Below are 12544 nucleotides of genomic sequence, written 5' to 3'. Positions count from 1 at the left end.
ACTGTGCTCGTGGTGCTCAAGTACTCATCACAAGGAATCCCACTCCAGAAAATTTGCTCTCCTGTGGGCTTTCTGCAGCCAGACACTGTCTCTCATTTGGTGCTGGGCAGCAGTGCAGAGGGCCGGGATCTCAACACGATGCCCATCAGATAGGTTCTGGTTTGCTGCAGGAGCAACCACAGCCTACTGATCTTCTCCCGACAGCCACTCTTTCCTATCTGAGGCTGGAGAGCAAGGATAAAAGACAGCCTGGAAACACACAACAACAACAACAACAACAAAATCACGGGTTGAGATAAGGAGGAGTTTAATGAAACGTAAAAACAAACAACAATGAAATAAGCAAAGTCCATGCGGAAGCAAAAGAAGGCTCTCTTATGCTTCTTTGTGCCCCTTGCAAAGTCCAGTTCCAGTTGAGCCTGGGCTTTCCTGAACCCATCCCAACACAGCCTAGCAGCATCCTTATACTCCTCCAGATTCCTCATCCCTGCTTTCACCACACATGCGTTTTCTTCTTGTTCCCCCATTTGACCAGCAAGTCCCAGTTCAGCTGTGCTGGTATCTTGCTTTCCTTTCCTCACTTTCTATACTTGGGTATGGAGAGCTCTTGTGCCCTAAGGAAAGCTTCCTTAAAGACCAGCCAGCTCTGCTCCGCTCCCTTGTCCTTAAGGTCAGATTCTCAGGGGTTTTGTTGACCAACTCTCTGAAGAGCTGGATTTTGGCTTTCCTAAAACTAAGCTTTCTGTTTTTACTCTTTGTCCCACATCCCTCAGAAGTGTGAACTCCTCCATCTCGTGGTCACTACAGCCCAGGCAGCCTCCAATCCTGATGCCACCATTCAGTTTGCTCACGTTGGTGTGCAACAGGTCCAGCATTGCATCCCCCTGTTGGGGCTGTCTATTACCTGGCTCAGGAAGTTATCCTTGATGCATTCCAGGAGCCTCCTGGACTGCCTGCAGCTTACCGTGCTACTTCTCCAGCAGATGTCCGGGTGCTTGGAGGCCCCCAGCACAGGGACCCCATCTGCAGTCACCAGGCCAGGTGTGAGGAGAACTGCCCCATGGTCAAGAAAAATTCTTGCCATTGCACCAGTCTCTCAGCCATGTATTTCTCAGATGGATTTTTCTGGCCAGATATCACTCCCTGTCACTGAAGGGACAAAGGAAAACACCATCTGTATGCCTGCTCTATCTACTGACTGCCTCAGTCCTCTGAAGTTATTGTTTGCCCTAAAGCTTCTCTCAGCAATTTCATCACTGCCAGCCTGAACTATCAGTAAAGAATAATGATCAGAGGGCCAAACCATGTCAGGAGGTTTTCTGGTAATGTCCCCAACTCAGGGCAGACAGTGCATAACAGGAAGGATTCCCTACCCCTATTCTCCATCTTTCTGAACACAGTGACCCAAAGGGACATTGGCACCAGGTTCCTTTCCGATGCAGCTGGCACATCTCCTCAATGACTGCCACATCATCCAGCAACGGCATCCTTATGAGAATCTTTTGGGAGACAGTATTCAAATCCTGTACTGCTTTTGGCTGGTAAGCAGCTAGTTCTACATAAAAGCCACTATCGAGCTATCTGGTGGGTTGGTGACAAAAATATTGTGTGCACAGAGGTTTTAGCTATTGCTGACCAGTGCTACCACAATATCAAGGTCTTCTCTGTTTTTTCATTGCTATCCTAGCAGGGAGGCTGAAGGTGAGCAACTGTTTTGGAGGGGACACAGCCAGGACAGTTACTTAAAACTGACTGAAGGGATATTCCCTACTATGTGATGATGTGTTCAGCAATCAAATCTAAGTAAGAAGTAGGAAGTAGGAGTAAGAAGGAGGAAGGGGAGAAGTCAAGTGTTAAAGTGTTTGTCTTCAGAAATAACTGTTACATGTGACAAATCCCTTTTTCCCAAGAAGCAGCTATAAATCTGCCTGCTGGTGCAAAGTAGTGAAAATCCTTATGTTATTTTGCTTCTAAGGGCAGCTTTTCCTCTAAACCTATGATGGGATGCTGCCTCTGTGCAGCCTCCATTTCTAGGAGGAGCCCAGCTCCAAGCACTACTTGTGTTGGCCTGGTCCTCATCTCAGGATGCTGAGAGCAAACCTACAAGAAACCCAGGGTCCCGGAGCTTCCAGGAAAATCTCCTGCATCTGTATGCAGCACAGGGATTTTCTGTGCCAGCTGTGCCTGTGATGTATGCTGGGGGAAGGCGATGAGGAAACCAACATACAGCCAGGATCCACTTGTAACACCATTAGCCATTTATTAACTCATTCATTGACATGACTTCCACCTCTGATACCCACACCCTTGCTCAGGGAAGCCTAGGAGACTATGCCCTAACACCAATCACCTCAGTGCTTTCTGCTTCAGTTTCCCCTTTTTCCAAGTGGGAACGATGCTGATGATTTGACCTGTTCAGCTCTGGGAAGCCAGATGCCACCAGGTGGGGGACGGAATGGAAAGAAAACTGAGTGAAGCACTCCTTCCCATATTCAGGACAACAGATGCCCCCCCTCTCAGCACAGCCTCCTGAGCAGAGAGCACTTCAAAGGTTTTTGTTGGCACTCCCAGTGCAGGCTAGTTCAGGATGAACTGTGGACTGTGCAGTGCGCTCCATCACAGTGCTGGGCACAGGGGAAGCCCCACCACATCCTACACTCCTGCTACAGCCAGCCAGCCTTGGGGTGCAGGACAAGAAGAAGATTAAATCATCCTTGTTCTACTGAGAATGAGAGACAGTCTGTCTAGACGTATGATACAACACAGCTCGGCAGCTTTCTCTCTGAAGATCATCAGACTGATTCGAAAAGGCACTTTAGTGCATATCCCTTGAAGGTAGATACAGTTGGCAAGAGCCTTTAGAAGTGGATTCTTAGAAAAGAGTCAACAGAAAGCTGAGTTTCTGTGGCACCACAGCAGCACTCTCCTCCCTGGCAAAGGCAGTTGAGATCAGCACTGAGATCCTGCGCAGGAAGTCCCCCTGTGCCCCCATGCAGCGTGACACCTAAGGCAAGTCAAAGCCATGGTATGGGTTCAGTCAGACAGTGCTGTCTTTGGAGTCTTCCCCATCCCAGCCAAGGGTCCGGATTGCAGGTGCTCAGCAAGAGGGCTGTTGGGATGCAGCCGAGAGAAACGTCCGAGCGTCCAGATGGGGAAGACATTGCGGTAGGCAGTGTAACTGATGGCACATGATTTGTTGAACACCCCAGCAATGTTCTCCTGAAAAAGAGACAGACAGCAGGGTGATGTGGGTGACAGGAAACCACAGCGTGTCCAGGACACAGCGCTGAGCTCATTACTTTCCTGAAGTCCTCCACCAAAAAACACACATGGCTTTTGATCGCATCATTACAAGGGCTACATGATGCCCAGGACATACGCATCACTGGGGAACAAACTGGAGAGATCAGAGGTGATCCACATACCTGAGGCCAGTCACCATTGGGTAGTTGCTTATCAATCAACAGTTTGATGCCCCTTTCCAGCACACCAGTGTCAGGGTACCTGCAAAGCACAAGGGAGATATAATCACTTTTGTCATCTAGGCTGCCTGCACATCTACTTCAGGAGCTCAATCACCTCCAGTCTGCCTCAGGCTTAACTAAAGCATGCTGAGTACTTCGGGAAGGCCTCTTACAACTCCAGGGTACCATGCATTTCTAATACAGCAAAACTACTCTAGGCTGGCGGTCTGCAATTGTGATCTAAACCTTTGCTTCCCCCCTCCCCTATAATCACCAGCTTCACTGGCTGGACCACAACTCTGGTGTCATTGCAGGTGTGGAGTAACTAAAAAACACGATTGGGTGCAAGGCTCACACTAGCAGGACCCAGAGCCTATGCCAGCTTTTCCACACAACCCAGCTGCTCTCTCCCATCTCACCAGACACTAAAAGAAATGCGAAGTCAGAAGTGGTGAAGGCTGCTCCTACCTGACAGCCATGAGCCCCAGCAGGGCCCAACATGTATTGTGGATCTGCGAGGAGGAACTCTGCACATAGGTGCGCTGCTCACACGACTCAAAGTCCTCTCCCCATCCGCCATCTGTCATCTGCTTGGAGAGCAGGAACTGGCAGGCTCGGGCCACTTCTTTGCATGCCACCCTGCAGGGACAGGCAGAGAATCAGACAGGGCTAAGTACCAATGACAGCTAACTAGTTTGCAGTTTTCCAGCTGCAAACAGAAGTTGTGTTCTACTCTGCTCATGTCAGGGTTGCTGCAAGAGATGGAACTCAGGCATTGAGTGCTCTGGTCATATCACAGGTATCAGATTTGGAAGGAGCAGTAGCTGAGGCAGAAGAGCCCAGGGCTCCACCCAGACCCACCTCAGGGTCCCATCCCTGCCCAGAGCTGGAGGTGGAGGAACCACCTGGCCCTTACTTACCCATCACGGTACACATGCTGCATACTGGCAAATGCCTCCAGACCAAACCAGGTTCCATATGTGAAGCAAACTCCCCAGCTCCTAGGCCAGAGGGAAAATCAGTGCAAGGACCAGGGCAGAGGCAGGCTCTGACAATGCTGTATGCGCAGCCAAAATAGACACAGGCAGAGCAACAGCTTGTGTGCCCTATGGCCTAACGTTGCCCAGCAACACCAGCACCTGCTCCCAGATTGCTTAGACTAGAGGAGTTGGATCCACCCCAACCCCTAAAGGAGATCAGCTACCTATATGCTATTCTCACACACACTACCAGCCATGAAAGATGCTTGTGGTCCCTCTCATGACGGGGCAGTCAGGGGAGAAATGGGCAGCTGTGAGCACTGCTTACCCTTCCCATGACCCATCAGCTCGCTGCTTCTTGCGACAGAAGTCCAGGCCCTTCTGCAGAGTCTCTCTGGTCAGAAGAAAAAACAGCTCAAACTCAGTGTCTGCTTCATTAGTGGTACTCATTATTACCTCTGAGGATTTTAAGGGTCCCATGATTAGGGGGAAGAGAAAGCTGAAAGCTAAAGATGACCCCATTCAAAATTTTAGAGTCAAATCATGCTCTACATGGGTACTTTTCTGTCGCGTTCCAGCATACAACCAGGAGACCTGGCCTACAGCTGGCTGCAAGATCAAGGCAATCGCTAAGTCATCAGGTATGCTCATTCTCTATTGATTTTCCACAGCTTGATCCCAAACAGATGCCCAGTGGGATTAGGCTCTAGGATCCTGAGGGAGAGCTCTGGTTCGTATGTCACCAACATCCCACATCAAACATGCCAGTGGCCTTTCCAGGGGCTGCTCCATGCCACTGCAGAGGCCCAGGCAAGACAGGGCTTAGCAGGAACTGTGCCAGCAAAAGACACAGCAGCCAGCACGGACCACCATTTTCATCTCCACCCAACTCTCAACCTTACCTGATCTCTGGGGCTCTGTGCTCAGGATACACATTTTGGAAGTGTCTCAGTGCCTGCATGACAGCTGATGTGCATTCCACATAGGTGTAGTCAATCATGATGTCACCTGTCAGCAGGAGAAGGATACTAGTGAAAGAGACCCTCTCCTGGGCAGCAAACTGAGCTGCACACTGCCGATCTCTCCCCAAGACCCACAGCACATGCAGGCCACAGAGGGTCCTTGGGCAAGACCTGCCCCTTCACAGTGGGCAGGGCAAACAAGCCTACACAGCTCCTCTTACCAAACACTTCCGAGGGGTTCAGCAGCTCCAGCAAGTGGCCTCCTCTCTTGGTTTCATATGTGGCAAAGCCTCCATCTGAGTTCCTCATGCTCAGTAACTGCACAGACAAGCAGAGAGAGAGGATGAGGCTGGCTCACAGGCAGTACCACTCCAGTCTGGCCCCAAGCAAGTTGTAAGGACAAAGTCAGATCCACATAGGTTGGTACATGTCCCTAACCACACTGACAGTTAGATCTCCAATCCAGATCATCACCTCAAATGGCTTTGTACAGACTTAGCAATACCACATCTAGGCACTCATCAGGCTTTCACTTCTCTTATTTTAGCTCTTTTTACCTGCCTGCATTTCCCTTGATCCTAATCTTTGCAACACTTACCACATTCACAGCATCAAAGAGGCGTTCAGCTGGGACAGGGTTGGCTATGAAGGGACACTTCTCCTGTAGCAGCATAATCGACTTCAGTCCCTCTGCTGTGCAGTCTGCCACAATCCAGCCACAGTCCCGTGTGCTGAAGGGAAAGCCACCCTAGGGAGGTAAAGAATGACTCAGCACCATCCTCTGGACTTGCTCTGTTCTTGCACAGGGGAAGGTAGTGTCTCTCATGCCCCCACGCCCCTCTGCCAAATCTCAGCTCTGTGTATGCACCCATTGGAGTCCAGCTCCAGCCATCGCACCTTGTTCATATGGCGGTAATATTTCTGGTAGTCAGGTGGGTTCTCTGGGATCTACAGAAGACAAGAAACAAGAAGGACAGATTGAAGCTGCCCAGCTGAAAGGTCATGGCTTTAAACAATCACATATGCAGAGCTCTTTGCGACTGCTCACCATCTGTCCTTCACTGAGGGAGGCAGACAGGGAAAGAGATCAGCTCTGAAGCGGGGAATGCTGAAGAAAAATCACATTTTGGCCTCGCACCAGCATGTGCTGATAAAGCCCCTTCTCGAGAGCTTTCCTGACAGGGAGCCATCTGCTTTCAAGGGCCTCACTGACAGCACCATGACTAAGATGCACAATTGCATCTACACCAGGCTGCTAGACAGCAAGATCTGAGCTGTGCAGTCACTGGGGAAGGAGGCTGGGTTCCCAGAAAGGTGCTTCAAATGCATGGCACCAGCAAGGAGAATGGGGAAAAGAAGTCTAAGCTCTCAGTTTTCCAGACTCTCTCAGCCCAAGGCAGACAATTTAAACATCCCACAGGACATCAGACAGGGCCTGGGGCTGGCCAAGGTCCTGGATAAGCTGCAAAGATGATTCCCAGCAAAAGGGCACAGGAATGTCCCCGGGACATTGCTAGTCTAGCCCTACAGAGAAGTTCTTCATACAACACAGGTATCCAGCAAGGCTCTCACAAGAAGCCAAGAAGACTGCATAGCCAGCATTGCAGAGACAACCAACTCAGCTTACCTGGGTGAACCTAAGAAACTCATGGGCGTTCTGAAGGCAGGACATAAACTCAGGTATCTTCTGGGCTTCTGCCTAGAAACAGAGATGCACAGTCAGCAAGGAGTTCTGGCCACAAAATATGTCCCTTGGGAAGAAGAGGATATACTAGGACTTTGCTGACCTCAGTGCCATTAACACCTGCTCCTGTAGCCCTTCCTGCAGGTTCGCATTCATCCTTCACTTACTACGTTCATTACAAACCTCTCTAATGAGAACTATGTGCTGTTGCTTGCTTCACTGAGAGATATCTGCATGGTCACGTGAGGGGCTTATTCGAGCAATCACATTACCCTCCACAACACATGCCCACCAAAACTCTTTCTGCCCTTATGCTGGAGATCAGTCCTGCATGCTATTCCTGACAAACAGGAATGCTCTGGGGCCAAGCAGAGCAAGGAGCAAGAAACAGGGTTTTACTACAAGACTGCAGCAACAAATAAATCTAATCCAGCCCATTCCGCTGGCATTGTGACCTGCTTCAAAAGCAGCTGGCAGAGAAGGGCTGTACTACAGTACTGGACAGCCTGCCTACCACAGCTGAGGGGCTTTCTGTGGAGAATGTTCCCCTGATGCAGCTGTATCACGCGATGCCATAATCAGCACAGCAGAAGCATAAGGGGATGTGCAGTAAAAGCCCCTCGTATTTGAGGATGCACCACGATGCTGTCTTTTGTCAAGGCACTGTGCAAACTTGAGGGGTATCTTACCTCCAGGAAGGCCTGGATGGCAAAGGCAGTGTCCCAGAGCTGGGATCCGTTTGTACCCTGAAAGAGAGACAGTGAATGGTGAAGGTCAAGTTGCCACTGACACCTGTGGGGACTCCAGGACAGCGTACTCCTCCTGCATTAGCCCCTCTGTTCCCTCCATCCTGCATCTTGGTTTTATATCACTCAGCACCACAGCTGCAGTGCTGGCATTGAGGGGTGGAATGCAGAAGCTCACAAACAGCAGAGGGACAGGAAATGAGAAAGCTGCCTTAGCCTGCTGTGTGCACAGCAAGAACAGGAGAGATCAACAGTTATGAGCAAAGGGACGCAACAGCCTCAAGATTAGCTCAGTCTGCATGCACTATCAGAGCCTCTGAGCAGTAGGGCAGGCAGTGGACCATCTTTCTCCTTCCCTTCTCCCAGGACCCACAGGAATAAAGGGGATAGAGACCTACAGCTGCTCCCCCAGCCAATGGCCAGAAAGGCAAACAAGTGAAACACACACAATGCACTCCCGGCACTGCCAGGCAGACAAGGCTGACAGACACTGAAAATGAGCTATCCCATCCCAGAGGCAGCTTCAGCAAGCCAGGATCTCTCTTGGCCTCTCTGGCATCCAACAGCATCTCACCTGCATCTTCATGCCATCGAGGCCCAGCCTGTGGGAAGAGAAAACACAGCGCTGCAGCGCAGGCATAGCAAGAGCAGCAGGAAGGGGGCTGGGAGCTACGGCGTGCCAACATCACAGGGATCAGAACCCCGTGCCATGAGAGGTGGGTCACAAACATCGTTACCAGAGATAGTCGGGGATCCTGGAAACATGCTCCTGAAAAGCTGGTGAATTCTCCCCATCCACAAACCAGCGAACCAACATGTTGATGGTCTTGGAAATCTGCCGAGAGCATCACTGTCATTGCTCTAGGTGTAGCACCTTCCAGCCCCAGACACATACACCGCTATCACCCAGCACACATCCATCTAGAGGTCCTGGGCTTCACTCTGACAACTCCATCTGTGGCATTGCTCTAAGTATAGCTGAGACAGCTCAGCAAGTGCCACAAGGTTACTTCAGGGATTATCTTCACATCGTGTCCCTGAACCACAAGGAGAGGTACCCCTTACTAGGACTACAGCTGTCCCCACACTTTCTGCCTCTCCTGTGTCCTGTTAGCACTAAAGTCTTCAGCATTATGAACAGCATGAGTTGTGTCTGAGCACAACAAGACAGAGGTTACGGTTACACACCACAGCAGCAAAGGGCTGTGGAACCCTGCGCTAGTTCTTAAAGTGCCAAGGGCAGGAATTTGACAGGATCAGTATCAAGTGGCCTACCGGACCAATGCTGATACACTTGGTGAATCTGTCATCAGCTTTGATGTGGTCATACAGCTCCGTGATGGCTCGCTGCCGCAGGTAGGTGCTATGGTGGGCTTCGTACACATTCATGACAGCTGGAACATAAAGTGACACACAGTGAAATATTCACACCATGTGGCTGCATCCAATTGCTGTGGCTGGCTGCACCACTGCTCACATGATGACCAAACACGAAAAGAATGGGAACTGCTGTGCTTCATGATGGCCTGCAGACTAGGGCACAAGGCCCTGCTGCTGTAATGAAACTCAAGGCCCAAGGATCACACAGCCGGTGCTTCCTTTCCAGCTCCAAGGCATTGCCAGTAGCTAACAGCAGACCTTGAAGGGCCCTCACGGTACAGGACAGCTTCAGTTCCATCACAAGCCCACTAAATGGTGGTCTCATGTCAAGGGCCCTTCCATCTCATCCAGCATCACGCTTACCATAGGCGATTCCCAGTAGCCAGCTATGTGGGGTGTATACATCACAGGAAGCCACATTGTTCCTCTGGGCTGGCCAGTCGATGCTGGCATAGTCTTGCACATACAGCTCCTGGCAAAAGACAATACAGGTGATCAGCCTGGCAAGCTGGGAACAAATACCCAGAGACAGCTTGCTGCATGAGGTCCTCTGCCCACAGACTGCTTGCTGCATGAGGTCCTCCGCCCTCAGACTGCTTTGTCCATGCAGGCATGACAGATGCTGCTTCATGAGCCAGAGGCTGACCCCAGCAACACGGCAGGCACAGCAGGCAGCCAAGGAGCCAAGTGTTCTCTTTGGGGAGCCCCTGCAGGGCCAGCTCCTCACCTGCTGCAAGCTCCGGATGAGTTCATCCTCTTCTGCTGACAGACGCTTGGCGTAACAGTAGCTCATGGGGAGGTAGACCTGGCGGCAGTGGCACCAGAGCCTGGATGGATGGGCTGGGAACCACGTAGGAAGCAGCCTATTTGCAATGGAGAGGGCGCTCCTGTGAGCAACAGGAAGGGCCAAGGGAGACACACAGAGGTGCTGTGCCAGCAGGATGCGAGGGGCCCCCGTGCCAGGCTTTCTGCTGCTGGTACAGCTACAGAAAATACGAGAACACCCACACAGATTGGCTCTGCTCCCACTCTTCAGGGATGACCCCTTCATGCTAGCATCAGCAGATACTGCTCCTGGCCCAGCTCAGGCAGAGAGCACCCCAGGTTCAGAGAGCAGGGAGAGCCAGTTCAAGGGCCCCTCTCTTCTCCACATTACTTTGAAGGTGGAGTTGCAGAACGACAGCTGAACGCATCCCATGACAAAGCTCCAGCAGTCCTTGGTACGGTGAAGCCCCTGACCTTCCCATAGAAAATTACATACGCTTTTCCTCTCTGACACCCAGTGACCACTAAGGGCCCTCTGAGCAACCACAGAAGGTTACAGCTGGCAGCCTTATACACAGTAAGCTCTGTGCTGTTAGGCTCAGCTCTGCTTGGTCACAAGAGCAAAGGACCTGTGGATAAAACCAACAGGGCTGAGCTCTTGCATATCCCCCTGGTGCAGCATTTGGTGCTGCATGCCCATCGGCTGCTCCCAGCAGCCAGGCAGCCTGAACAGAGCCTGATCTGGGCCCAGCACATATAGCTTGGACAGCTGTGGGCTGAGACCAGTGGCAGGATTGATGACATCCCTGCACCCACAGCATGTACCACATCTCCGGGAGCAGCGTGTTCATCCCCTCCCAGCTGTAGACGTTGAGGACAGCCAGCCAAAACTTCCCCCAAGATGGGATCCCCACAGCACCTCCTGCAGAGACAGATCAGGGCTTTCAGTGATGCAGCTGTGCCTTCTTTCCCCCACAGCCCAGCGTTTGTCTCTCCCCGCGTTCAGGAACATGCTGCACAGACACGTGTCTCCAAAAAAAGGCAGGCAGCAGAAAACAAAGCATCATTCCCCATCGCTGGGTGAAGATGTCGATACCACTCAGGGCAAGCAGCTCCTCTGCCACCCACTGCCCGAGCAGCCGGGCACAGCCGCGCTGACCTTTGCTGTGCAGGTTGACGCGGGCCCTCACGATGTCGGGGTCATCCGGGCCAAGCCCCAGGATCCTCAGGGCTACGTAGTTGAGAGCTGTGCCAAACACCGTCGATTTGTCTTCCACGTGCCTGCCACACACACACACACCCACACGCAGCACAGCGTCAGACACGGCCAATGCACGGGGCTGAAGCAGAACGGCCACGAGAGAGACCCGAGTGCCGCCATCCCGGATAACCCCCCGCTACTCACAGACCCCAGCCGCCGTCTGGGAGCTGCACGGAGCGCAGGTAGCGCACCATCTCCCTGCGGAAGCCGTCGGGCAGCGGGATGCGGGCGGTGTGGCAGACGATCAGCAGCCCTGCGGGCACAGGAGCGACGGTCACACTGAGCCGAGCGCGGCGCGGCCGGGAGCGCGGCAGGACCCACCTGGCAGCAGGAAAAGCGGCCCCCCGTAATCGCCGGCCCAGTGACCGTCCTCGGCTTGCAGCGTGGCGTAGAATCGCATGCCGTTGCGGGCGGCCTCCCGCGCCGTGCCGGCGGCCGGCAGCGTCCGCAGCAGCTCGTCCTGCGGGGGAAATCGCGCCGTAGCTCAGTCGGGAGCCCCGCGCCGCGCCCCGCGCCCTCCGCCCCGCGGCCCCGCACCGTGCCCAGGCCAAGGCTGTGCGCCTCCAGCGCCGTCTGCGCCCGCCGCCCTTCGCTCGCCGCCTCGTCCTCGCCGCCGTCATCCAGGTAGCACCAGCGCTGCCGGCCGCCCTCGCAGCGCAGCCGCCAGGAGGGCAGCGCCGTGGCTGCCTCCGTGCGCCACGGACCGCCGCGCCGCCGCACCACCCTATGGGCACGGAGATGGGGATTATGAGGATGGGGGTGATGGACAGGAGGATGGGGATGATGGGCAAAGGGATAGGGATGGTGGGCACGGGGTCAGGGATGGTGGGCACGGGGATGATGAACACTCACCCGCCCGCTGCCATCGCCACCGGTGTTGTCAAGAGCGGGGCCGGGATGGGGCCGAGACCGCGCTACCCTGAGCCGAGATGGCCTCACGGGAGGCCGCCAATGGGCCTGTGGCACCGCCGCGAGCCCGCCCCTAACCCGCCCCGAGCCCGCCCCTATCCCCGCCCCGGACCGCACCGCGGGTGGAGCGGAGCGCCGTATGCAACGCGCAGGGGCGGGGCGCAGCCAGTCCAGGGCGGAGGTGGTGCAGGCGCGCGGTTCGGTGCGGCTGCGGAGGGGGATCTGAACGGTGTCCATCCACGGACCCGCCCTACTGCAGCTCCGCGGAGCCCCGCATGGGGGCGGTGACCGCAGAGTCGCGTCCTCGAGTCTGTCCCTGCCCCCGGCGCCGTAACCCGGACTTAACAGCCGCTGCAGAGAAAGCCGCCGTTGGGGGGAACCAAACCCCGGGCG

General features: G+C 53.8%; 1 protein-coding gene across 1 annotated transcript; it reads right to left on the bottom strand.

Annotated features, from left to right (window-relative positions):
* Positions 1–2235: 2235 nt before the first annotated feature.
* Positions 2236–11662, bottom strand: LSS (lanosterol synthase). The gene is made up of 20 exons (XM_042822599.1): positions 11564–11662; positions 11387–11495; positions 11141–11262; positions 10807–10903; positions 9944–10079; positions 9580–9688; positions 9112–9230; positions 8574–8671; positions 8411–8438; positions 7780–7836; positions 7034–7105; positions 6304–6354; positions 6005–6154; positions 5628–5724; positions 5347–5452; positions 4773–4838; positions 4385–4465; positions 3933–4103; positions 3426–3504; positions 2236–3219 (listed from the first exon to the last, which is right to left on the bottom strand). The coding sequence occupies exons 1-20, from the start codon at positions 11640–11642 to the stop codon at positions 3034–3036; spliced, it is 2013 nt and encodes a 670-aa protein (XP_042678533.1). The 5' UTR covers positions 11643–11662; the 3' UTR covers positions 2236–3033.
* Between the last annotated feature and the right edge of the window lie 882 nt (positions 11663–12544).

The sequence above is a fragment of the Centrocercus urophasianus genome, unplaced genomic scaffold (genome assembly GCF_019232065.1).
Source record: "Centrocercus urophasianus isolate 14NV4802_14NV808 unplaced genomic scaffold, USGS_Curo_1.0 seq_20, whole genome shotgun sequence".
NCBI classification, from domain to species: Eukaryota; Metazoa; Chordata; class Aves; order Galliformes; family Phasianidae; genus Centrocercus; species Centrocercus urophasianus.
This window is presented reverse-complemented; position numbering and strand designations above follow the sequence as displayed.